General features: G+C 37.9%; 3 protein-coding genes across 9 annotated transcripts; 2 read left to right on the top strand and 1 right to left on the bottom strand.

Annotated features, from left to right (window-relative positions):
• The first annotated feature begins 150 nt into the window (after positions 1-150).
• ubxn4 (UBX domain protein 4) lies at positions 151-7,192 on the top strand. The gene is made up of 13 exons (XM_027010053.2): positions 151-334; positions 942-1,044; positions 1,163-1,191; positions 1,513-1,631; positions 2,029-2,197; positions 2,669-2,801; positions 3,068-3,122; positions 3,407-3,571; positions 4,128-4,255; positions 5,034-5,136; positions 5,627-5,758; positions 5,987-6,213; positions 6,445-7,192. The coding sequence occupies exons 1-13, from the start codon at positions 199-201 to the stop codon at positions 6,581-6,583; spliced, it is 1,638 nt and encodes a 545-aa protein (XP_026865854.1). The 5' UTR covers positions 151-198; the 3' UTR covers positions 6,584-7,192.
• Positions 7,193-7,835: 643 nt separating this feature from the next.
• Positions 7,836-18,185, bottom strand: parp14rs3 (poly(ADP-ribose) polymerase family member 14-related sequence 3). 6 transcript variants are annotated; one of them, XM_027010023.3, is made up of 26 exons: positions 17,827-18,185; positions 17,474-17,661; positions 17,097-17,118; positions 16,783-16,941; positions 16,300-16,536; positions 15,973-16,209; positions 13,660-15,719; positions 13,490-13,547; positions 13,268-13,372; positions 13,093-13,155; positions 12,815-12,991; positions 12,540-12,706; positions 12,378-12,429; positions 12,180-12,284; positions 11,753-11,815; positions 11,447-11,623; positions 11,183-11,355; positions 10,966-11,062; positions 10,764-10,883; positions 10,560-10,622; positions 10,210-10,386; positions 9,859-10,038; positions 9,123-9,746; positions 8,770-8,924; positions 8,504-8,678; positions 7,836-8,397 (listed from the first exon to the last, which is right to left on the bottom strand). In XM_027010023.3, the coding sequence occupies exons 1-26, from the start codon at positions 17,996-17,998 to the stop codon at positions 8,102-8,104; spliced, it is 6,102 nt and encodes a 2,033-aa protein (XP_026865824.2). In that variant the 5' UTR covers positions 17,999-18,185; the 3' UTR covers positions 7,836-8,101. The 6 variants fall into 6 exon arrangements, with proteins under 6 accessions (XP_026865824.2, XP_081576702.1, XP_081576701.1 ...); XM_081720576.1 differs by lacking the exon at positions 9,859-10,038; XM_081720575.1 differs by lacking the exon at positions 10,560-10,622.
• An 86-nt stretch (positions 18,186-18,271) lies between these two features.
• Positions 18,272-23,161, top strand: nmi (N-myc (and STAT) interactor). Of its 2 annotated transcripts, none has more exons than XM_081720581.1 (9): positions 18,272-18,451; positions 18,624-18,683; positions 19,908-20,066; positions 20,475-20,591; positions 20,931-21,102; positions 21,427-21,533; positions 21,723-21,846; positions 21,967-22,070; positions 22,361-23,161. In XM_081720581.1, exons 1-9 carry the CDS (start codon positions 18,416-18,418, stop codon positions 22,565-22,567), a joined length of 1,086 nt encoding a protein of 361 aa, XP_081576707.1. In that variant the 5' UTR covers positions 18,272-18,415; the 3' UTR covers positions 22,568-23,161. The 2 variants fall into 2 exon arrangements, with proteins under 2 accessions (XP_081576707.1, XP_026865832.2); XM_027010031.3 differs by having other exon boundaries at positions 21,660-21,846.
• The last annotated feature ends 480 nt before the right edge of the window (positions 23,162-23,641 follow it).

The following is a 23,641-nucleotide window of genomic DNA, read 5'->3' as shown; positions in this document are numbered from 1 at the left end:
ATTAAGTGCAGTTTGGCTTGGCTTGCTGTCACTGATGGCGACTGTGATTAATGTATTTAAATATAAAATATGTCCTTGCCGGTCGACCTATAGACGATCTAAAACTGACTACTTTTGCATTCAATTCCCAATATGCTTTGCAACCTTTACGCAACGTCCGTGATGGGCTTGAAGGTTCTAGTTGCTCTGACAGGATAAATGCAACCTACCAACTGCTACATAGAAGTGTCAAAAACAGCTCATTTAGAAAAGATGCGTTGGTTCGACGGCTCTATTCCAGCAGCCATCGCCGCATCCAAGCGATACAATTATATTTTTGTCGTCGTCATCACAGGTAATCCACGATGAATGATGCGTATTACTGTAGGACAGGTTACAGGAAAGGCCTAGCTGCTATGTGACGTGTGCTAGCTATTGTATACATGAGTGTCATCGATGTAGTCTAAAGTAGAAATCGGCTGTTTTACTCTACTGTTTCAGATATCTGTCAGAAATAAATACTCCCGTTTAACGGTAACTTACTAGCTAACTAGCCAGCCATCTGGCTAACAACACCGCTAGGTTAGCAAGATACAGCTGGCCGGCTAGTTAGTTAACTAGTAGTTGTTAGTTAGTTAACTAGTAGTTGTGTAATCTGTGGGGCCAAATACGATGTTTTATTCCTGAATTTCATCGCGTTAGCTACCTGTTAGTTACATCATAGCTACTTTGGCGTCATGCTACTGGGAAGAAGATCATCAGGCCCGATATAGTTTAGCAAGTTGATAAAGATCGCTGAACATCATTGCTAGAAAGGTCAGAGAGTTTTAAACTTGGCCAACTGGTTAAATTAACAATTGCTTTAAGATTGTCAAACATGATTGTTAACTCCGCTAACAGTGTTTTTCGTATTATTTAACTAGCTATCATAGCAATATCGTATTCTTGCCCTTTCTCTCAAGGAGACGATGAGCAATCCACCCAGATGTTGTCAAGCTGGAAGGATGGCCGTGTAGCGGAGGCCACGAAGAATTGCTGTGTCGCAATTAAAGTTGATGCCAAAAGGTAAGGAACTGGGAAGACACAAACTGTACGTACAAAACTGTATTTACTTTACTTTAATAATATGAAAAAAAACTATTTACTTTAATAACATGAAATACATCCATTTTTGTTTTTACAGTGAAACATGTGTGCAGTTTTCGCAGATATGTATCCTTTCTTGCGTCCTCCTTGATCAGTATGTGCGACATCCGTCACCTTAACTTGACGAGCTGTGCTTTTATTAGTTCATATGCTTTTTCAAAGAAATGTTTAAAAAAAAAATCATAGGCATACTAAATATGAACCTGCTGCACAATTTGCAAATGCTACACATTTTGCATCAAGAAAAGTAACATTGGCCAACAGCAGTTTTATTTCTGAATGTCAGTAAAATTGCAGTTAGGATGCTTTAATATAAGGAATCCATTGATGTTTTTGAGAGCTAGATTACTACCTGTGTATCATAACCTTAATGTTGGTACTGTGTAGATCCAGTGGTTTGCATTCCATCCAGTTTCTTCATAGGAGAGAATGGCATCCCGCTGGAGGTGATTGCAGGTGGTATCTCAGCAGAGGAGCTCGCAAAGAGGATAAACAAAGTCAAGCAGGTATGGAGTCAGGTGGCCAGTCACTACAACCATATTAGCTTTACATGATAGAAATGGATCTGGTAGAACATGAACATAACAGAAATGTATATGTGTATTCAAAGGGTGTTTGTGTGTGTTTGTTTGTGTGTGTTTGTTTGTGTGTGTGTGTGTGTGTGTGTGTGTGTGTGTGTGTGTGTGTGTGTGTGTGTGTGTGTGTGTGTGGTAAGCTAGTATGAAGCTTTTTCAAATCATCCATGCTGCTCTAGCAGTTATAAACTTGACTATTGCTTTTTCCCCCCACAATAAAATATATTGTCAGCGCACAGCCATCTTGGAAATCCATGGGTAATTATTTTTAGAGCATATAACAGCTGTACAGCCCCTCTTATTTGTATCCTTGTGCTGTCATGTGTAGATGCACTCTGCACAGAGAGGCAGCATTCCTCAGCTCGAGGCAGAGGTAGTGATGCAAGTGGAGAGTCCTGGGCCTGCCCCGGAAACGGTTGCCTCTCCCTCTGAAACCCTATCTGTAAAGAGCTCTGCCACAGCAACAGGAAACCCCTCCACTGCTGCTACATCTAAAGGTAACAGATGAAGTGTTTTGTGATAATGGCTTTGGGAATGAACTCCACCAAAGCTTATTTGAATCTAGTTCATTTGCTTTACACTGTTATAGGGGAGATGTGATCCAGCCACTGTCTTTATGTTGCTCATATATAAATTGAACTGGATGGAGAACCATTTATATATGCATGTGTGGGAAACTATGGTCATAAATAAGCTGAATAATATCCAAAACCTCTGTGCATTTAAATTATCAGTGCAGTAATTAAAAGTGTAAGTGTCTGTAACTTTGAAATGTAGAAGTCACACAAAGTGATAATTATGCAAATATTACTTTGCCCGTTCTGAGTCTCAGTTTCATTTGATCAAAGGCATGAGTGCGTATTGCCTGCCTTTCCCATCCATTCTTTTGTCTCGTTTGTGTCTTTACCTGCTTTACGTAGGCCAAAGCACTGCAATGGTTTTAATTGAACTATTCTTTGACTTCCCAGAATCTCTCTCTCTACCTATGGAGGAATGTGGAGCTTCAGGTTATGTGACTCCAGGTGATGATAGAAGCCTGTCCTCCGATGACACGTCTCAGGCCTCTCAGTCAGAAGAGTCTATGGATGCCAAGGTGGAGAGGTAAATCATTTGTGGTAATGTGTGTTTTTTGTATTTCAGCAATGTTCAGCTTCAGGTTTGGCTGCTTGGTTGTTGACTAACTTTGCTTTCATTTTCACAAGTGATAAGCCTGTTGAGTCTAAGATATTAATTCTAATATAGAGATTACATGCATTTTTTTTATTTTATTTTATTTTATTTTTTTGCATTTGTTGCTTTAACGTTAACTGTCAAGTAGATTCTGAAGTTGATTTGTTGATTATTTCTTTAATGATTTTTCTGTTTAGGTTGACAAAAAAACTAGAAGAAAGACGGGAACAGAAAAGGAAAGGAGAAGAAGAGGTAATTTACATTTAAGGCATTTAACAGACACTCTTATCCTCGGCAGCTTACAAAAGTGCTTTGTCATCCACTCATAGAATGCATCCTAGCCAGTACAATAGGTGAGAGTCTAAGATATAATTGAACTAAGATTCTGCTATGTACAGTATTTGGCGCTGATACCTAGAAATAATTACTTTGTAGGTAATTCTCATTTCTCGTCGCACTGCTTCTGACCTGTAAGGGGCGTTAATTCTGAGCCGTTTGCGATTGCCGGAGTGACAATGCTTCTGTTTGCTGCACAGTCCGAGATAAAGAAGGAGATTGAGAGACGGAAGCTGGGGAAGGACATGCTGGACTTCAAGCGGAAGCAGGAGGAGGAGAAGACCAAGCGGCTGCTGGAGGAACGAAACCGGGAGAAGGCGGAGGAGAGAGCTGCCAGGGAGCGGGTCAAACAGCAGATCGCTCAGGTCAGCAGCCTTGTCCTGGGGCCTGCGTGCTTCACCCAGCCAATACAACGCTGACACGATTACAGCTAACATTGGTGGTGTTTATTACAACTGAAGTCAAATTAAGTTGCCTGTTGCATGCACATTGGTGCACATCGTCTGCGGTAGGCAGCCCCTCTAAGAGAAAGGATGTAAATCACCCATTGCTACTGCTATAGCAATAGCATTCTGGAAAAGATCAATCATGGATTTTCTGTGTAGTTACTGGCTGAACATGTATATGAGAATCATACTTTTATTCACCAGTCCATGTCATTTGTCCTGGCATTTATGATGCTACTCGCACAGAAACGCAAACAGCAAGGCCCAGAAATGGATGCCGCTAATGGCAGTTTTGTACGCCACATATTGGTACACAGTGTGCAACTTAAGTAACATATTAAACTCATGGGACAGTATATACTGTGGGGGATTATGTGCAAAATGTTGCAATTTACAATAGCACACCATACACTGCAGTTAAGGACTGACATATGAGGAAGCGAGAATGAGTCTGTGTTACTGCTGTGAAATGCAGGACCGTGCTGACCGGGCAGCTCGCTACGCTAAAACCCAAGAGGAGGCGGAGGCCACCAGGCTGGCAGCGCTACAGGCCAGGCAGGTGGAGCAGGAGCTCAAGAGAGCGGCGTTACAGAGAGAGAAAAGGTTGCTTGTCTTAAACCTCCACCTTCTTTTTCTTCCATCTTCAGGCCATTTGTATTTGCTGGTGTATTTTATGAGTGGCGTCTTGGCTCATTAAATTGGGGTAATTTGTGCTTCCATTTAATTAACTTGAAAATTCACATTAGAGAATTTTCAGAAAGTGTGACCACCACATTCAGACAGAAAAAAACATCGTCTTTTTCTGTTTTGATCTGTCTGATTGCGGTGATCAGTGTATATACAGATCTTTCTGACCATTTTTGATTTACTAGCTGTTTTTGCTGTGTAATTAATTATACTTTGTATATATTGTGTTTGTATGATTTAGATAAATTATGTATAAATGCTCAGGATTATTTTTTTTCTTTGTTCTGTTTGTTTTAGTTAAAGGAATGGGTTAGTTTAATAAGATAACAAATCCAAATAGCTTTTTCTTTTCTTGTTTCCTTACTTAGATTAAATAGGATTATTTCAGTAATAATTTAGTGGTGACCAAATATTAGATCATATTAAGAAACAATTTTCCCTAACTGTGGTGCAAATATATCAAGATTATAAACATTTATAGTGTCATTAGCCTTAGAATGCTATTTTTGTTGCTTGATCTCTACTTTTGGGACGTTTTATTTGTAAACTGACTAGTGGGTCATACACAGACACTCAGATTTGAATATAAAGCATGCGGATATGCATATGAATTCTATAATAGCTTTTGTGATACTGATTGTAAGATGTTACTTACTGAGTCTTTTGTGTGCGCTTCATTTTCCATCCTTCACAGTGCAATTGCCAGGATACAGTTCCGCCTGCCTGATGGTTCATCCTTGACCAACCAGTTCCCTTCAGAGGCTCGGCTGCATGAGGCCAGGCAGTATGCTGCACAGGTTGGCTTCCTCACCAGGAACTCAGCATGCCAGCCCATTGCCTGGTTCCCAGAAACCCTGCTCACTTTGAACTCTGGCACTGATGAAGCTTACTGCTCACTGCCAATTTTTGGCATATTTACAGAGTACTGTAAACAACCGGCCTCCCCTTATAAAGCATTTAAAAGGATTTGCCCATTGAAACAGACACTGAATTATTTACCTGTCAGCATTCTATGTTTAAAATGCTAGTTTGAACATACACTTGACTTTTATAGTTATTTGATGGAGATTTCACAGGCATATATTAGCAAAGTGGAAGCAAATCTCAGTGTGTCGGTGTCTAAAACTTGGATTACAATAATGCTGGTCTGTTTTAAAAAAACAAAAACAAACAAAAAAAAAAAACTGAAAGTTTTAAACACAAGAAGTAATCTCAGAGCAGGGTGATTGAGTTTGCTGATCAGTTTTACTACCTGTGAGGCCTCCTAAACAACAAATCTCCATACAGGAGGTGGGCAACAGGTTTGGGCACTTCTCGTTGGCCACCATGTTCCCCAGGCGGGAGTTCACAGCAGAAGACCTGGAGAAGACGCTGCTGGAGCTGGAGCTAGCCCCCAGTGCCTCCATCGTCCTGCTTCCGGTGAGGAGACCCTCGCTTGTAGGCCACTGGCCACTGCTGAGTTCTTGTCTACAAGAACGAGTAGTATCCTGATGATAGCCATCTTGGTTACAGTGTAATGTTGCTGTGAACTAACACAGCCCACAGATGTTAATTGGGAAAATGCTGTTTTAAGTATATTATGTCTGTCATGTTTGTGAATAGATTGCAAGTTCTTAGTGTCCTCCTTGGTGCTTTTTGTTCTTACAGCAGTCGAGCAGGCCGGCCAACACCGTAGTCCAGTCGTCTGGTGGGGGTGGGATCTGGGCCTTACTGGGCACCATCCTGTACCCCTTGTTGGCTGTGTGGCGGTTCCTCAGCGGGTTCCTCTTCAGCGGGCCCTCTCCTGGGGCAGCTGCGGCAACAGCTGTCCCTCATTCCCAGCCACAACGGCCTTCAAATACCAACACCTCAGCCTCCCCTACAGAACCAAAGAGGTGAGTTCTGTTCTTTTGTTAAAAACAGCAGAAGTATCTCAGGTTTGACCATGAACCATACTTACCTTAGGGCAGAATTCACATTTATGCAAGTACCCTTTGATCAGAAGTGGCCAGATGTTTGCATATAGCTGTACATGGGCGCAAATAACCACCATATTAATTTAAGGTCGTAACCAGAGGAGATGTGATTGTCCCCACCCCCACCCCCCACCCCCATTTTAACGTCAGAGAAATGATTCGCAAAAGGGTCCTAGAGAAGCGATCGGAAGACTTCAAAAAGGATGGCAAGATCTACCGGCTGAGGACTCAAGAGGACAGTGAAGATGACAACAACACATGGAATGGAAACTCCACCCAGCAGATGTAGCATAGTAGTACCCCCTCTAGCTTTCTTTCATTGATTTGCCTCACTGTCTCCTTCTCATCCTAGCCTGATTTTGTTTAAGTGCGTATCTATGGTGGATTACACTGATTTAGGGGCTGCCGTTTGCATTTCCCCTTCCTCCCCTTCTCTACATGTGATCCTTTTCCCTCTCCCTTGCATGGGTAGATAAAAAAAATAAATAAAAAAAAACCGAAAAAAAAAACAACCAATCAATCTCTTAAGTCATCTTAAACAGAGATCCCCTCTGTGTGTAGTCTACTTGATTTTTAGCTTTCAGAGTACATTTGAGTGTAGTCTTGAAATAAGACCTTACATTTGAGACTCAAGGCTTGGAAGCTTAAACGCTGCGCATCTGTTGTTGCAAGGAAAATTGCTTTTTATTTAACTGTATTCTCTGACAAAAAAAAGTTTCCAGTAAAAATGTGTGAGGGGTTTTGATGCATGGGGACCTAGATACCAGTGTCTTTTCTATGGAAGCCTGGGCCCTTTGACATGACCTGACTCGACGGTAAAATGTTTCTTCTAGCTAACCATGGAAGTCACTTTACCACTGTCATTTAGCAAAAGAATAAATGATGTTTTTCAATTAAACATCTGACTTGCTCTTTACTTTTTAGACGAACCTAAAACCTTTAGGCTTAGCTGTGCTTATTTATTGTGCATTATACAATTAATTAGATCTAATTAGAAAATGTTTTTGTCTGTGCCTGTGTGTGGATAGATAGATAGATAGATAGATAGATAGATAGATAGATAGATAGATAGATAGATAGATAGATAGATAGATAGATAGATAGATAGATAGATAGATAGATATTACAAAATTATAGTGAAGTACAGTTTCCATAAAAAAAAAAAAAAGGACATTAGGGCAGTTCAAATATGGTTCTAATAAATTCCAAGTTGAGCCTGACCACTGGTACTTGCATTCAAAAGAAGCTTTCACTGCACTCAAATATCCAAGCTTAGCAAGCGTGTTTAATCAAACTACAATAGGATCAATAAGTCTGCCTTCACTGGCAAAATCTAGTTATTTTAGACAAGGAAAAACCAAAATACACTACATGTTTTTTAGCATTCACCATTTTTGTGCTTTTCATTTTTGCTAGTACTTTCATTTGAATGACTATTAAAAATAGTGTCCAACTGTGTTAAAAAACCTAAATAATTCAGTTCAAGGCCACATTTCCCTGAGGGAAGAAAAAAAAAAACAAAACAAAAAGACATCCCAGTGTAAGATTCTTCAGTTCTATTTATTGTATTTAAGTGTGAAAGCACATTTAATTAATTGATTTTTTAAATCCTTCAGATCCTTCATATTTAGGTATTATTTTGCTTTAAGTGTATTTACTAATCTTCATTTGATTTTGTAAATCAGTGTAAGTATTACACAGAGTGAGAAATAATTAAAATCATTATTGTTATTGCTTAGGTGGTCTAGGCCTGGGAAACATAAGTCAAAGGAAGCTGAAGTATTAAAAACCCCAAAAGGTTGTGGAGTTATACATTCTTAAAGGTGATGAGGTAGTCTGGGTAGGCCCCTGCATCACAGAACACCACAAAGATGAATGGACATTGTAAATTATCCACCGCACAGTCATATAAGCCAGCCTTGGGGTCGTTTGGGTCCAGGGGGTCTGGCTCCTTCATTCCTTTTCGACTTTTACATGGTAACCCAGTCACAACTCTGGCTTTGTAGATGTATTTGAGTCCATTCTCATCCTTGTTTGAGTACCGATCCTGGCAGGAGTACCAGGCCTCTTTGGCAAAGTAGGTGCCATCACCATGAACAACAGCTTAAAAGAGGATAGAGCAAGACTCAGTGCTATAGGTAAATACTAAACATATTATATACTATACTATATAGTACAAATACGATTAAAAAGACAACTTGTGACATACCATTTCTCCCGCAGAAGCTCCTATTAAAACCATTCTTATTTATTTTCTCACAAATGTCCTTGGTAGTGCCATGATAAAGAAACTGTTCATTTTTCTGTTTGGGATATTTCTTATCAACTGCCTGTTTCAGCACAGAGTATCTTTGCCATTGTCGTTGACTCTGGATTCGCTGTATCTATGATTTGAATAAAAAAATAACATTTTAAAACTTAATAACATTATACCCAAAAATGTAATATAGTGACAAGATTAAATTATCAATATACCTGCACAACTTGGACAGCAGCTATATTTTGAAGTTTACATGAGTGTAAAAAGTCTTTCCCTATTTTCTTGTACTCTTCTGTATCTTCAAGGAGAGTAATTATTTCCAGGTCCCTTCCATCCATTTTATCCCAGGTTGGTGGAGACTGAATAATGGCTGAAAAGCACAAATTTATAGTACATGTGCACCCAGTTTTACCTACAGTTGTTTGCCTGGAAATCTATGCAGCTCTGTTAACTAAAACCACTGAATTATGGTCCATTTTCACGTATACTTAAATACTATGTAATTCAAGTAAATAATATCCCAGTAACCACAGAAAAGGAGGCTTGTAGAAGCTGTTAAGGTTATTACCTGTCTCTGAGTCCCCCAGCAGGGTCCTTTTGATCCTACAGGTGTTCCCCTTTATGTTTACCACTTTCATCTCCTTGAAGTCTACTGTATAGGTGTCTCCTTTCTCCTGGTACGTAAGCATCTGCTCTTTCTTGTGGAATGCTAGTTCCAGTTGGTAGCTAATGCTGGACTCCAGTGATACCCATGCATCACCTTCTGCCTTCTCCCAGCAAAGAGTTTCCCTCAGTCTCCTCTCCTCACCTTTCTGAGTCTCCCTGTCCCTGGCTGCCTGAAGGAAGTTGTTGATCTTCAAGACAGCATCTAAAACATCATCCTTCTTCCCTGACACAGTCAACTTGTCTGGGGCAGCCACAAGCACACACACTTGATTGCTCTGGCTGAGTGCTACAATGGCCTCTTTCTCAGCTTTAGGAAGACTTGCCAGGTGGGAGGACTGGATTTCCTTGCTGGTGCACTCTTCAGAAATAAGATCTTCAAGGAACTTTTTGATCTTGGCAAGGTCAACACTAGAGAGCCCATATACCTCAACATTCGTGACAGGGAACGTCACTGCAGCTGTCGCAGCAGCAAGGCACAATGGTGGGTTGACTGGGTTTGATCCTACCTGGGTTTGTTTTGTTTGGCCTATACAGAAAGCAGAAAACGATAGCGCTGTGATCATTTAAAACTTCAAAATACAGTATGGGTAGTTCTCTCAAAAATTACCTAAACTTAAACTTAAATGACCTAAAATTACCTAAACTTCTCAGGGAGATTTTCTTAAACTTCTTCAGAGCTTCTTGAAAGTCTTGCAACATTTTTTGTTGGAAAATGACAATATGGACACTTTTTAAAAATATTGGTGAGTCAATGGAAAAATTGGCCACAGCGTCAATCATGGCATTTGCCACCTGAGATGCTGCTAAGTTCCCTGCTCCTGTGAGAAAGTACAAATGTCTTTTACTTCAGTCGCAATATTTCATAGAATATAAGCTACTAGAAGCTGTAAAATGTAATATCTAATCACTAAAACAGACTATAACAGACACTTAATAATCATTACCCAATGCTAAACACCGCAATGATTTTGAGAAAACACAGTGCTTACCAGTTCCAAGAGCAGGAAAAGAGACTGACTGAATAGTGCTTTCTTCACACTTCTTTAGAACTTTATACATGGACCTGGTAATTTCTTTCTCCTTGGTCTGACCAACCATGTGAACAATATTCTTAATCGGAAGGTTTCCCGCTTTGGTAAGGACCACACCGTTACTGGGTTGAGTACCTTTATCCAAAGGTGGATTGATTAGAATATCTTTTCATTAGCAATAATCACTAAATCAACTCAAGCTTATCTTAACTTTGTGGAGCTATGCTAGTGAATCTATGTATAACTACCGCATGGTTAGTTATACATAGATTAGTTGGTTAGTTAATGCTTTAGAAGAAGACTCATACCAAATTTCTTGCACTCTTCCTCAACACTCTGTCCTGCAGCTTTAAGAATAGCCCCTGATACACCTGAGATCAATCAGTTGATAGATGAATACTCTACAGAATTTTTTATGTATCTTTCATTATCTTGGTAATTAGTGTAATCAATAAAACCTTTCTGTGAAAAACAATTCTAAGCATGAAATAAACAAACAAAGTAAATCTTACCTGAGCGTAGATTAAGGCTGGTATTAGTGCTGCTCACAATTGCTTCTGTTGCCTGTTTTGTGATGTCACCACAAAACACTTTCACTCTGACTGGACCAATAAGTGCTTCTGTAGGATTTGCTGAATATAAAATCAAAAGAATGTTCAGTATCTCATAAAATATGAAACAGTTTTGTTCACTAAATTGTAACACTGCTGTTACCATTTCCCACATTCTCTTCTTCTTCATCTTCATCCAAACTGCAACATGATTCAAATTCCTCATCCTCCAATTCACCATCTTCATCGTCACTGTCCTCCTAATAACATTGTTATAATGTGTAAGTCATAAGTGCATTACATATTGATTTGTAACCATGCAACTATTTCTGATTATTCTAATTCATATAATGAAGACTGGTCTGCATTAGGTTTTCTACCTGGGTGTTTGCAGCCCATTGTTTCAGACCTTGCAGGAACTCACTCAGAACTTCATCTTGGTCAATTACAACATAGATGAGTTTAATAGCAGTAGAGGCACACATAGATAAATGCTCTTCAAAGCCTTGTAGCATGGCAGTAATGGATTCCATATTCTTAAGCCTGCCCCCACCTTTAGGAAAAGGAAACTTGTATATTAATAATTAAAATTACATTTATATGGAGCAGTTCTCAAAAGGCAATTTTAAAGACTTATTCTATACCAGTGCCAACAGCAGGAAAGGAAACAGTTCTGATCTGCTTCTCTTCACATCGCTCCAATACTTTCTTCACCCGTAAGGTGGCATCCACTGCAGAATGGGGTCCCATCATATGAATGATGTAATCACATTGTAAATTTCCAGCACTGGTTACTGCAGTTGTATCACTCTGAAGTTTCCCTTCAAAGTTAAACAGAAACCAGACTGTCTGTAATTCAGGTTTGTTTTCAAATACTGTGTATACTAAGACAAACATGTCTCAAATTGTTGTCACAGGTATCAGCTTGTGGGTATTTGTTTGGCCCTTACCATGTTTTTGACATTCTTGCTCAACAGAGGGTCCAGCTGCTCTGAATATGGCCCCTGATACTCCTGAGCATAAAAGTTGTATGTTGTACATTTTACATGAAAACACTAGGAGGTTCACTGTATGGGTCATAAGGCAATGTCATCATCCTCCAAAAATCACTTTTGAATCAGAGAAGATGGTATAGCTTTGGAGTGTCACAGTGGTGACACATAGGTGTGCCTATTTGGAATCAATTTGCCCAAATTCCTATAAAACCTTCATTCACAATAAGCTCCATAAATCAAGATATGCCACCTCTATCAAACAAAGAAGAATGCAGAAAGTGCTATGGACTTTCTGATATAATGAGTCATCTGAAAATGATATAATCAGGTTTTATTGTTGAACGTGCTGATATGGCAAGAATAAATGAAGTGTGACACTTACCTCTTTTCAAGTTCATCTGGTCATTGGTGGTGTTGACAATTCCTTGGACAGTTTCATTGGTGATGTTACCTTTCTTTACCTCAATCCTTACACCTGCAATTTTGACTGGGGACAGAGGAATAGGAGAATTAATATTTTCTCTGTTAAAAGACTTCCAATTAAGTAAAAAAAGTAATTAAGTAATTCTAATCTAGAAACCTTGATTTGCAGGCATTGTACTATGTGCTGTTTGTGTCCTTGTAGCAGATGGCTTGGGGATGAAAAACAGCCAATAATTTAAAAAACAAATGATTATAATAATAATAATGATGATGTACAACAGAAAATGTTATGATGATAAGGCACTAGATAAGCATTAACCTTCTTGATCCTCTCTTTGAAATAACTGCAGTATGCGTCCAAAACCTTTTGCTCAAATACTGCTACAATGATTTCCTTAAGGCAGGATGACTTTGACTTTGTCAAATGGTTTTCAAGTCCAGCAATTATAGCTTTGATTGATTCTTTTGCTCCAATACTTCCTCTTCCTGTGAAAAATCATCTTAAAAAATAATTCACATCCACCCAAATCTGCTGCTAAAGAATGTGCTTTGTAAGGTGATGGTGCAACAGAAAATAGTGTGGTGTGGTCTTACCTGTCCCAATCGCAGGGACGGCCACTTTGGCAGCCTTACTGCTTTCACACAAGTTCAGGATTTTCTCAATGGAGACTACAATATCATCAGCACTCTTGGGCCCAACCATATGAGCGATATGCTTACATGAAAGGTTACCACCACTTGTGAACACCACTCCATTATGTTTTTGAGGACCTGTCAACACAACACAATTGTACAACACAAAGACCATATTTATGTATAACATTTTCCTACTTTGATGGGAATCAAATGCTGTATGTATATACAATAATCACCATGCTTTTTGCATTCATCTTCAACAGATTTACCAGCTCCACTCAAAATTGCACCAGAAACACCTAACCAAAATGAAAAATGCATTTGATCATTGCATTACAACACTGCAAAGGACACACTTTTTAATTGAAGGATTACATTTTTAATGCTACAAACAGCATGGAAATACCTTACCTGTGTTAAGATCCAATGATATGTTATTGGAATTAACAATGACATCCACTGTCTCTTTGGTGATGTCTCCTTTTTTGAGAGATACCAACACTCCATGAACAGTCACTGTTTGTATCCCCATATGTGTGAAAACAAATGTAGAAATAAATGTAGTGAGGATTCTGAAATTTATGGAAGATTAAGTTACATTTATACGTTGATACCATGATAAGACAAGGATACCTTCAGTGTCTGATTGAGATGCAGTGCTTGTTGGATGGGCAGATGTATTAGAAAAACCCTGTTATGGGAATAAAAAAATAATACATTCTGTTATGGGTACATTTTTGTTTATTTTAACATTCATTGTCAGATACAATATCTGGACTTGTTAAAAATAAATGAAAATATACCATTTGAGCAATGGTCGTGTTGAATTCTTTCACTGTTTTCACATCAGAATCTACCACAAATATGTTTTTCATATTTGTTGTGGAATTTGGATTATCATTGCTGAACTTCTGTATTGCTGCCCTGATTGCCATGCAACTTTCTTTGACAGAAAATCCAAAAGTCCCACAGCCAATTGCTGGCATTGCAATAGAAGCACAATTTTTAATTTCTGCTTCCCGGAGACTTTCAAGAACGACTGATTCCATGTAATGAGAGCTCAAATACTGGCCACTGTCAGGTAACACAGCATAAATAAGGGTCTTGGCTTGGAGATTTCCTGGGTCACTGAGGACTACATCCCCAGCTAGTAAAGTTTGCATTTGTTTCTGGATCTTCTTACACACTTCTTGATTCTGAGAACCTGCAACTTGAAGGAACTCTTTGGCAATGGGATTTTCAAAAGCTAGGTTTCTTTTCATGGGACAAATAAAAGCATCAACTATACAATGCAGCAAATCACCTTCTGCAATTGTTAAAGTGATGCAGTTGCTTATTTTATGGGAGTAGCTGACTGCACACACATTCTTTGTTGATAAGTAAACCTTGCAATGCCACTCCCTGGCTTTGGCATTAACATTGGCCTCATGTTTATGTATGACCTTTGACTCTCCAGCTTTAGAATAAGTTTGCTTCTCCATGCAAATGGAGGACACATGCTTCTTCACCAAACTTATTGCATTCTGGATGTTTTCTTTTGTTGTAGTAATCTTTAGACAAGGAGAGTTCTGTGTTCTACAAGCATGTATGGTTATGCCAAGGTTACAGAACTCTGGGATTTCTGAAAAATTCATACAAGAGTCAACAAACTCCACTTCTTGAAGAGATTTCAAATGGACATCTTCAGTTGCTGGTGTCTTTTTCTCCAGATAATGTTTCACTTTTTGTGAAAGATCTGCCACTACTTGAGCATATCCACAAATAATAATTTGTAGCTCTGAAAGTGTTATGCTAACACTGTGAGCATTATGGCTTAATTCCACTTCATCTTTAAGTGACTTTAGAAAGTACACCCAGTTTTCACTGTTTATCATAGTAGTTAGATCAGGTGTAAGATGGATGACCTCCTCTTTAATGATCTCTTCAACTTTTTTTTCAACTTTCTTGACATTTTCTTTTTCTACAAGGATGCCAAAAAGATCTCCATTGCTCAGAAAGGAAGCTGGAATAAGGTTTGTCACAAAATGATCTTGCTCAAATTTCTTTAGATCTAAGTTCTTCAGAAACTGAAGCAGATGAGTTGAAAGTTTCAAGTGTTGAAAGATAACATTGTCCTGGGATTGCTTGATGACCATCTCAGCATCACTTACATTATCTTTCAAACCTCTAAGATGAAAGGTCAGAGTACTTTCATCTTTAGAAAAATTCACACTCTGAATTTTGGAATGTACATTTTGTGCTACCAACTCAAACATCTCTTTTGAATCAAATTGAATCACATTATCAACAGTGTTCCTTTCTACTTCTAAATCTGCAGTGGCAACCTTTTGAATATTCCTAATCTTGTATAAAATGGTACTGACTTGTTCTTTAAGTCCAACAATTTTGCATTTGTCCTCCATGAATGAAACATTAACATCAAAAGTGAGTAATTGGAGGCATTCATTCTTTATTCGTTTCCACACCTCGACCTCAAGATCCAGCTCAGCCATGCTGTACTTGCTCAGGAAGGCTAGTGCTTCATTTCTGGCCTTGCTCTCCCAAGTGAGACCAACTCGCAATGCACCTAAAGACTCTTTGTCTATATCCATCTCCAGCACAATCACTTTGGGAGATGTGGTCTTGTCAAAAGTGACATTAGCATGAACCATCTTAAGCTGATTTTGAAAGTCATTTTTGTGCTGTTCGTTTTTTTCAATGAAACTGAGGATGTTCTCTTCAACAGGAACGATTATGCTTGTAGGTATGTTAGACAATGAAGGCATTTTTCCCATCAAACCCTTATTCTGACATGGATAGTAAAGCAAAGTGCTAAGCTCTGTGTTACAGAGATGATGCTTCTGCTCCACGACTTGTTGTGCAACTGTTGAAGGAGAAGAGAGACTCAGAATAAATTCTCAAAACTCTTAAATGTTTCAAATTTCATTCCCTCAATTGAAAATTAAACTTACAAAATTCAGTGAATTTCCTTAGTATTATTTGATTTAAATTGTCTTGGTGTAAAGCACTCAGCTGAAATAAAGTACTTCCACTATCAGTAGTGACATAAAAAAAATGAGAATATGAGCTTTAAATGATTCACAGATATTTGTTATAAATATTATATGAAAACATACCGTAACAATCTTCAAATGATATCATCGCACTGTTGTTTTCCTTAACCCATACTAAGGACTTAATTTCCCCTCCTCCACTCCTTTTCTTGTTGCTGAAGTAGAGATTAAGAATATCTTCCTTAATTTTGCTCAGATCCCCCTGTACCAGAACTGAATCCGTGAGCTCTAACTGAATGGCCGCAATCTCCATGTCCTGTAGCCTTTTACTCGCACACTTCTTCAAGAATGACTGTGCATCTAGAGACATAATATTAATAATTAGAAAGTGGTTCTTTAGTTTAATTTTATTTAATTTGTTCAGGCCCATTTATTGCTTTCTGAAATTACCAATATCTTCTTTGAAGGTGACCACAATTCTGTCATCATCTAGAAGCTCCCATGTATGATCTGATTTTTGACTGCAGCTACCAATAAACACTGTAATCAGTTTACATTTGCAGCTGTCTTTGAACCCAGTTAAGATGAAACGATGTGGGTCCCATTTGTCTGCCACATATCCTTCTTTATACACCTCCACAGACAGACCGAATTCATGCTCTTCCTGTGTCAGAATTTTCTGTAAATCTAAGAAACCACATTAGCTTTTTAATTTTAATTTTAATTTTTAATGGTCAGCACACATGTAATTTCATATTTGCACTTTTTGTAATTATTGCTGCAGTAGTGACTATGTCTTCCAACCACAACAGTCAAACATCAGAAATATAACATCCAAGAAATGCAACAAAATAAACTGACTTCATTCCAAGTATGAATGAAAAAATAACATCACAAATAATTCCTTCGATTATCACACATGGCAAAATGTACCTGTCTGGTTGGTTAGCTTTAGGATCCAGCTGTTTTGTCCATGATTTATTATTTCAACGTGCTCTGTAAACTGTTCAAAATACATTGTAAGAGTATCTTTTTCAATTGATTCCACCGTGCTGATGAGCAAGTTAAGTGCATTGGTATTCTTTTCATTTCCTGAAAGACAGAGATTATAGAGATCTTTCTTTTTAAATTCAGTAACTTTCATGTAAAATTTGGCCAGCACAACAGATTTGATATGTGTTAAATATCACTGTACCTGATGACTTACAATATGTACTAAAATATAAAACAAGATTCTCAAAGCCTACCTTTGTGAATTTCAGTCCCAGCCTTCTCACATTAAAGGTACGTAAAGAACAAAAAGACAAAATACATTTAGTCTTGGCTATGTAAATATCACTCTTTCTTATCAGTAGCATGGTTATGTAATAAACATACACAAGGACACTTCCTAATTCTTCAGGTTTACCAGAAGCATGGTCCTCAGTCATTGGATCTTTTAGGGGAATTCACAAAAACAGGCCAACTGAAATGTGTCTGAATTATGAGTTGATTCTTTTTCATGGTCAGAAGTATTGTTCAGCTCAAACAAATGAAGCAAGACAGCAGTTTGTACTGTTATTTAAAACAGAGAAGTAAAAAACAAACAAACAAACAAACAAACGGCAACAATAAACCCAGTCACCTTGTCGCCAGTGCCTTGCGCTACTTTGCTATGTTCAAGCGTTTGTAGCTGACTTGTAGGTGGTACAGAAGCTGTAACTCTTTCAACATCAGTACATTGCTCTTGCAGAAGTTTAACTGTTAGTTCGACGACGCCAATGCCTTTAAAATCGATTCGGTGGACTCGTTTTTCAAGAACTTTCTTTAAATCTAGAGATTGAAAGAGCAAGCAGTATTACACAAATGGCAACGTTTTTCTTTACATAGTCTTAGAATCGATTAATTTCTAACAGGAGTCACAAACAAAACTAAGAGCCAAACTAGTTGTCATGACAGAGCATTTTGATTTCTATAGTACTGGGGAACACATCCTACCCATTTCATTCACGTAAATGAGCAGCGCTTTTCGTTTGTTTTCAGGGTCCTCCCGAATCTGCAAAATCTCTCCGCCTGATCTCCTCTTATTTTTAAAATATAATTCCAGTTTTGATTTCACGCGGTCTAAATAATCCGGCAGACCCTCGAGAATCAACGTTCTTTCACCCATTATGGCTTTTGGATTATATAGATCTTAACTGCCAAGCCCCTACTGTAAAAGTACTACCCGACTTAAGTTAAAAGAAACATCTGTCCCTTTCATTTGGATAGTGATCGTAACAAGTTTAGTCAGTAGTGACCGGAGTAATGTCACCAAGTGAAACGAAATAAATGCATGTTTCTCCTGGCAAAAAAAAACATTACATTTAAGACGCTTTCACTTTTGCTTTAAATATAACAAGACCCATGTGATTTCCTGGAAGAAAGTACAAAGCGACGAGTGCGCAGTCACCAGGAAGTTGAATGATTAGTTCGGCCATGATCCGACATTAAGTCGGTTATTTTATTTCCAAATGTTTTGAAAGACTAAATTAAAATAGAGTAAAATTATCAGGTGTTTATAAAGGTGTTTGTTTCTTTTTCAAATATGTCTGATACCAAACACGGTGAAATCGACGGCGAGGTAGGCTTGTGGGTTTTATAGATACCATTTGTCAAAATAAGCTTAGTAGTCGGCACTGTTTACAGTAATCAGAGGAAATCTAGAATTATTTACAATTATACAATTATAGAATCAAAGTTTAGTAGAGAGGCCTCCTATTTACATCTTATTTTTAACCTTCTGTACCAAACAGCTTGCCATGACATGCAGTCAGCCTCTAGCCGATGCCTTCAAGGAGCTGGAGAAATGGAAGGTAATATTTTATGGGTTCAAGCACGACATGTATTTCTCGTAGAATATAGAAGAGTTGGTGTTGGTTTTGATTCCGCTCTAAAACATATGGTGAAACCATGCTACTCGTGTGGATGAGATAAGGCCAAACCAGCTGAGATAAAGGGCTGCTACAGCGCGTAGTGTTGTGTTAGTGCATTAAACTCCTACATTTTCAACACTAGATCCATGCGTAATTTATAACAAAATGCTTGAAAGAGCCTAACTTTAATAAAAATCAAAAACATACAAAAGAGTACCTCACACCTTTCTGAGGTGACGCTCCTTTCACTTACATAGTTGTAAATCATGAACATTATGACTAGTTCTTACAGAACTTGACAAACTTAAAAAGGGCATGATTTTGACAATACCAAACAATATTGCACAGGTTTGTCAGTAGGGCGTGCTATGAGCTCAACAGTTTCTCTGCAATAACTTATCCAATCATATTGAAAATATTGATTTGCTCTATCTGTTAGGATGGTTCCTAAGATTCACCCAGTAATTGGAAAATGGAGCCAGTAATTGGAAAACATGGCCGGAATTGCATAACATTAGTCCAACAGCAAGGACTTGATAGGTTTAACATTAACCAGTCAACAAGAAACTTAAAAAAAAAAATACAAGAGAACTTAAAGAGAAAAGACAAGTGTTTGAAATTTCATATCAACCATTGGGGGTGCTACTAATAACAGCCAAATTATTAATGAATAGGAGGCAATGCAATGCAAAACAAGTTTATTTTTATGGCACTTGTCATGCACAGTTGCAGTTCAAAGTACTTCACATGTATCATTCCCTCCATTCTTTTTCCTAACTCCCAAACACATTTCAAACACAGATATGTTTCTTGCTTTAAGCCCTATGACTGATATATCAACCTCTACATTTTATCTTATGAAGTCATAGTGCTTGACCCTCTGTAAATGCTGCTTGCGGCAATATTTTCTCTTCTAATACTGTAACATCGCGATAGAGAGCCAGACACAAACGCTGAGAGGAGCGAGATTTATTAGGGGCAAATCCATAATCAGGGCTGGTAGAACAGCCCAGAGTCCAGAAACCAAGGTGAACAGATCCTGAAACATAAACAAAATAATAATAATAAAAATATTGCATCCTGAATTGGTGAATTGGTGGTGTAATTTTATTCATTTATAATGAGTCTTTTGGTAACGTATGTGTTTAACATATTAACTACCAGAAATTAGTCGAGGCAGCAGAGACGGCGAAGTCCACACTGCTGCTGGACAAACTGGATACAGAGGAAACAAAGAAAAAAGCTCAGCAAGAAACAACCGAGATAATGAGTACTGAAGAGCAACTTACAAAAAGCTTTAACAAAAAGGGGAAAATAATAGAGGTATGCTGTATTCCTTGCCAAAAATAGAATATCATTTTTAAATTTCTAGGCTAATATATAATCCTGTGTTTTCCTGCTTAAGCCTATTTTTAGTCTTTTTTTCTATTATTATTCTAATTTAAAGTAAAAAAAAATGAATAGTGACATACAAATTATTATTATTATTATTGTTGTTGTTGTTGTTGTTGTTGTTGTTAAAAATGTTTTGTAATAACATACAACCTAATGTTTCAGACATGTGAATTCTCATACGTCTGGCATTGTAGCAGATCATTCACATTTTACTGCTAATGTCAATGTTCATACTTAAGTTACAATATTTAACTTCTTTTGTTGCCCCACTTATTAATAGTGATTTATTTTTATTTTATTGTCCCACTTATTAATAGTGATTGTTTCTCATTGTAGGAAGAAATTGGTGATCTTGATAAAGTTATTCAGGATCTGATGAAAAAATTACAGCAATACAAAGAGCAACTGAAAGTCAAGAAGGCTGAAAGAGACTCTTTGCAACAGAGATTTAAGGTACTGGCTAAAGAAACTGCTCTGAATGTTTGCTTCCTCTGGTTCCGCTTGTTGGATAAAGCTTGTTGCTTCATTAGCACAACTTCTGCTGAACAGGACTGAATGAATTTTCCTATTTGACTCACAAACAGAACTTTTCCATAATTACAGTTAAATCCCCTTAAGAATATTTTTGTTGACATGTTGCAATGATAATCAGTGAGCAACATAAACCTCAAAGAGTAACAAAGCTTCCGGTTCCAAACATAATCCCACAAATCTTAAATGCTCAAAAGTTGCAAAGAAGAATAATTATCAGCTCAAGCGCATTCCCACAATAGTGTCACTGTGCCTTCTCAGATTAAAGCTCAGATCCCTGAGAAGAGAATGAAGTTTACTCATGTGGAAAAAGAAGCGAGAGATGAGACAGAGGACTCAGTCCAGAACACTAAGGCAGTGTTCACCATCACCCAGAGGCCTTCCCTGCTGCTGAAGGGTGGCCAAGCTCTTATTACGTTCGAGGAAGAGAAAGGTGGAGTCGAAAACAATCATATTGTTTTTGTGATTTCTTTCTTTTCTCCCTCCACCACTTTAAAGGACCCCCCCCCCCCAAATAATGGGATAATTTCACAGTAGTTTGTTGAGTTTGTCAAGTTTCTCACATCTGGTCAGTAAACACCATAAAATCAACATATTAATTGTTAATAAAAACAAAATATACCTTGAGTCCAATAGCCTCTACATTCTGTTCTCATGAGAACTGTGAAAATTAATTGAATAAGTAGCCAATGCTGCATTTGAGTGCTTTGTATATGCTATAATAACAGCATATATTTTTGCAAATTCTTTCTTCAAGTGGCTGAGCAGATCCTGAGGCTGGCGAAGTGCACTGTGTCCTGTGACAAGGACAAGGTAGACGTGAAGCCATATGCCATAACTCTGGACCCCTCTGTGAAATTTGAGGTATAGTGAAATGTTTTTGTTGCCTTTAACATTATAATCTGATATCCATTTTAACTATAAATGGTCACTGCAGATGGTGACACGAAACCAAAACTGGACCCTTGTTGATCAATTTGTTGTTTATAGGTGCATGTTAGCATGTCTAAGAAAAGCATTGAGTTTTCCAATGCTCCTCCTCACATATCTGAGGAGCGAATGAGGGACCGGCTGGAGCTGAGCTTTTCAAAGCCCAGCTGCGGTGGAGGAGAGGTGGAGACACTGCATTATGACCCGGAGACTGGCAAAGGTCGCGTCACCTTCCTCAATTCTGGAGGTTTGGAAAAACTAGGATTTTTCTTTATCCTTAGTTCATATTTGAACAATGGAAATCGATTTGTTGTCTTCAGTGTAATTATATTGGGTCTATGATGACATGTTTTGGTTTCACTTTCAGTTGCAGAGAATTTGGCTCTTAAAGAAACGTTCTGTGCTGATATTGGTAATGGCATGGAAATCAATGTTGGACCAGTATATGAATATCAGCTGAAGAAATTTCAGGTGAGATTTAGCAAAGATGGTAATCTTAAAGTCTTATTTAAGGTTCTATTTGGCATTACTGTCGCAAACCTGTTAATGGATGACAGCGATGCAGAAGTATGACCATACGTCTGATCCATTGCCTATTTCCTAATCTTACCTATCAAGTCCACCTGTATTGAATCCTTTGCAATCTCACATTATCTTTTTAGTCAGTTTAAGTGGTTATCCATAACCAAACAATAACATAAATATAAACTATTATGTATTTTGTGTATGTTACTAATGGGGCGATGTTTGATGTGTTCTAGACCTTTTCGGGAGTGCCAAAGCGTTCTCTGCTGCTGGGAGGGATTCAGGATGTGACCGATGATGAGGAACTGCAGGACCATCTGGAGATTCACTTTCAGAAGCCCAGCAACTACGGTGGAGAGGTGGAGGCCATCAAGTACATCTCTACTACAAAAAAGCTGAAGGTTTTCTTCAGTGAGGACAGCAACGATGTGGCAGCCCAATAAGCAAATCTCCTACCCTACTGTACACATGTACGCAATCTCTCTATGTAACTTTAAAAAGATTATCAGGATTTTTTAGCCTTAACTATATGAAAAATGTATATGTATGTATGAAGCAGTTTGCTTGTACATCAATGAAGTACTTTTGAAACATATTGCAATTCATGATTATTTTACTGGGGGTTTTCTCAGGTTTAACTAAATAAAATATTTTTAAGAGTGCTAGGTCTTAAATTCTAGTGGCAGTCTAAACTGGCTTGAGGAAATATTAATTTTTTACCTCTGTAGATCACGTCATTCTACAGTGGGCCTGTGTTATCATAAACCCAGAGATTAACATTCTTGGCTAATGGTTTTCTTTGTCCAATAATCTTATGTGCAAGAGTAAATTCTGTCTCATGGCTGTGCACTCTTCTGTGAAAAAAGGTTTGGTAGTAAAAACAACTGGTCTTTTTAAAATTATTATTTATGCCTGCAACTATACTCTGTGGTTCAAAACTTCCTTGAATCTTTTACATCCTGTGGTAAATTTCATTTTTTTCTTCAGTTTGGACTTCAAGGTGAAGTCTATTCATTAAAACTGCTCAATAATCTCAAGGCATGGTTCTTTTTGTTTCTGAATAGCTGAATTAATTTTGGAAAGATCATTACTTCAACTGCAGCTTTGACTATGATTTGTTACCACTAGATGGCAGCAATAAGCTATGACAAATTGCTAAACGCCTCCGTGCTAAAGAGATTGATAGGTTTAATGTACTCTGCACTGAGAATGATCAATGTATGTAATTTTATAGTAGTGTATAGTGTGTTTTTTTTGTTTTTGTTTTTGTTCATAATGAATGCATTACACAACAATACACAACATACAGTCAGGAGCTGGGTGACCTAGAGTGAAAGCTTCAGAGAAACATAACCTTTTCTAATCAGGATGCAAATATCTAGTCAAATACAAGTCACTTTCCTTTTAATTATTCATTGATAAAACAAAAAGACTGTGAATAAAGCAACAGAGAAATGTATAATGTTCATTACTGAACACCTTCACAGCCACTCAAATAAGATTAGCAGTCCAAAGTT

This window comes from Electrophorus electricus, chromosome 9, assembly GCF_041902795.1.
Source record: "Electrophorus electricus isolate QZ-2024a chromosome 9, ASM4190279v1, whole genome shotgun sequence".
In the NCBI taxonomy this organism is placed as follows: domain Eukaryota; kingdom Metazoa; phylum Chordata; class Actinopteri; order Gymnotiformes; family Gymnotidae; genus Electrophorus; species Electrophorus electricus.
This window is presented reverse-complemented; position numbering and strand designations above follow the sequence as displayed.

Bases quoted from the DNA above. Each gene is read 5' to 3' on its own strand.
- ubxn4 (XM_027010053.2), top strand. From the start codon at position 199: ATGCAACCTACCAACTGCTACATAGAAGTGTCAAAAACAGCTCATTTA. The intron at 335-941 runs GTAATCCACGAT...CTTTCTCTCAAG, and splicing joins TTTTGTCGTCGTCATCACAG to GAGACGATGAGCAATCCACC. The intron at 3,123-3,406 runs GTAATTTACATT...TTTGCTGCACAG, and splicing joins AAAGGAAAGGAGAAGAAGAG to TCCGAGATAAAGAAGGAGAT.
- nmi (XM_027010031.3), top strand. From the start codon at position 18,416: ATGTCTGATACCAAACACGGTGAAATCGACGGCGAG. The intron at 20,067-20,474 runs GTATGCTGTATT...TTCTCATTGTAG, and splicing joins AAAAGGGGAAAATAATAGAG to GAAGAAATTGGTGATCTTGA. The intron at 21,847-21,966 runs GTTTGGAAAAAC...TTTCACTTTCAG, and splicing joins CACCTTCCTCAATTCTGGAG to TTGCAGAGAATTTGGCTCTT.
- parp14rs3 (XM_027010023.3), bottom strand. From the start codon at position 17,998: ATGGGTGAAAGAACGTTGATTCTCGAGGGTCTGCCGGATTATTTAGAC. The intron at 11,816-12,179 runs GTAAGTGTCACA...TTTTATGCTCAG, and splicing joins CCAGATGAACTTGAAAAGAG to GAGTATCAGGGGCCATATTC. The intron at 11,624-11,752 runs GTAAGGGCCAAA...TTAACTTTGAAG, and splicing joins GCAAGAATGTCAAAAACATG to GGAAACTTCAGAGTGATACA.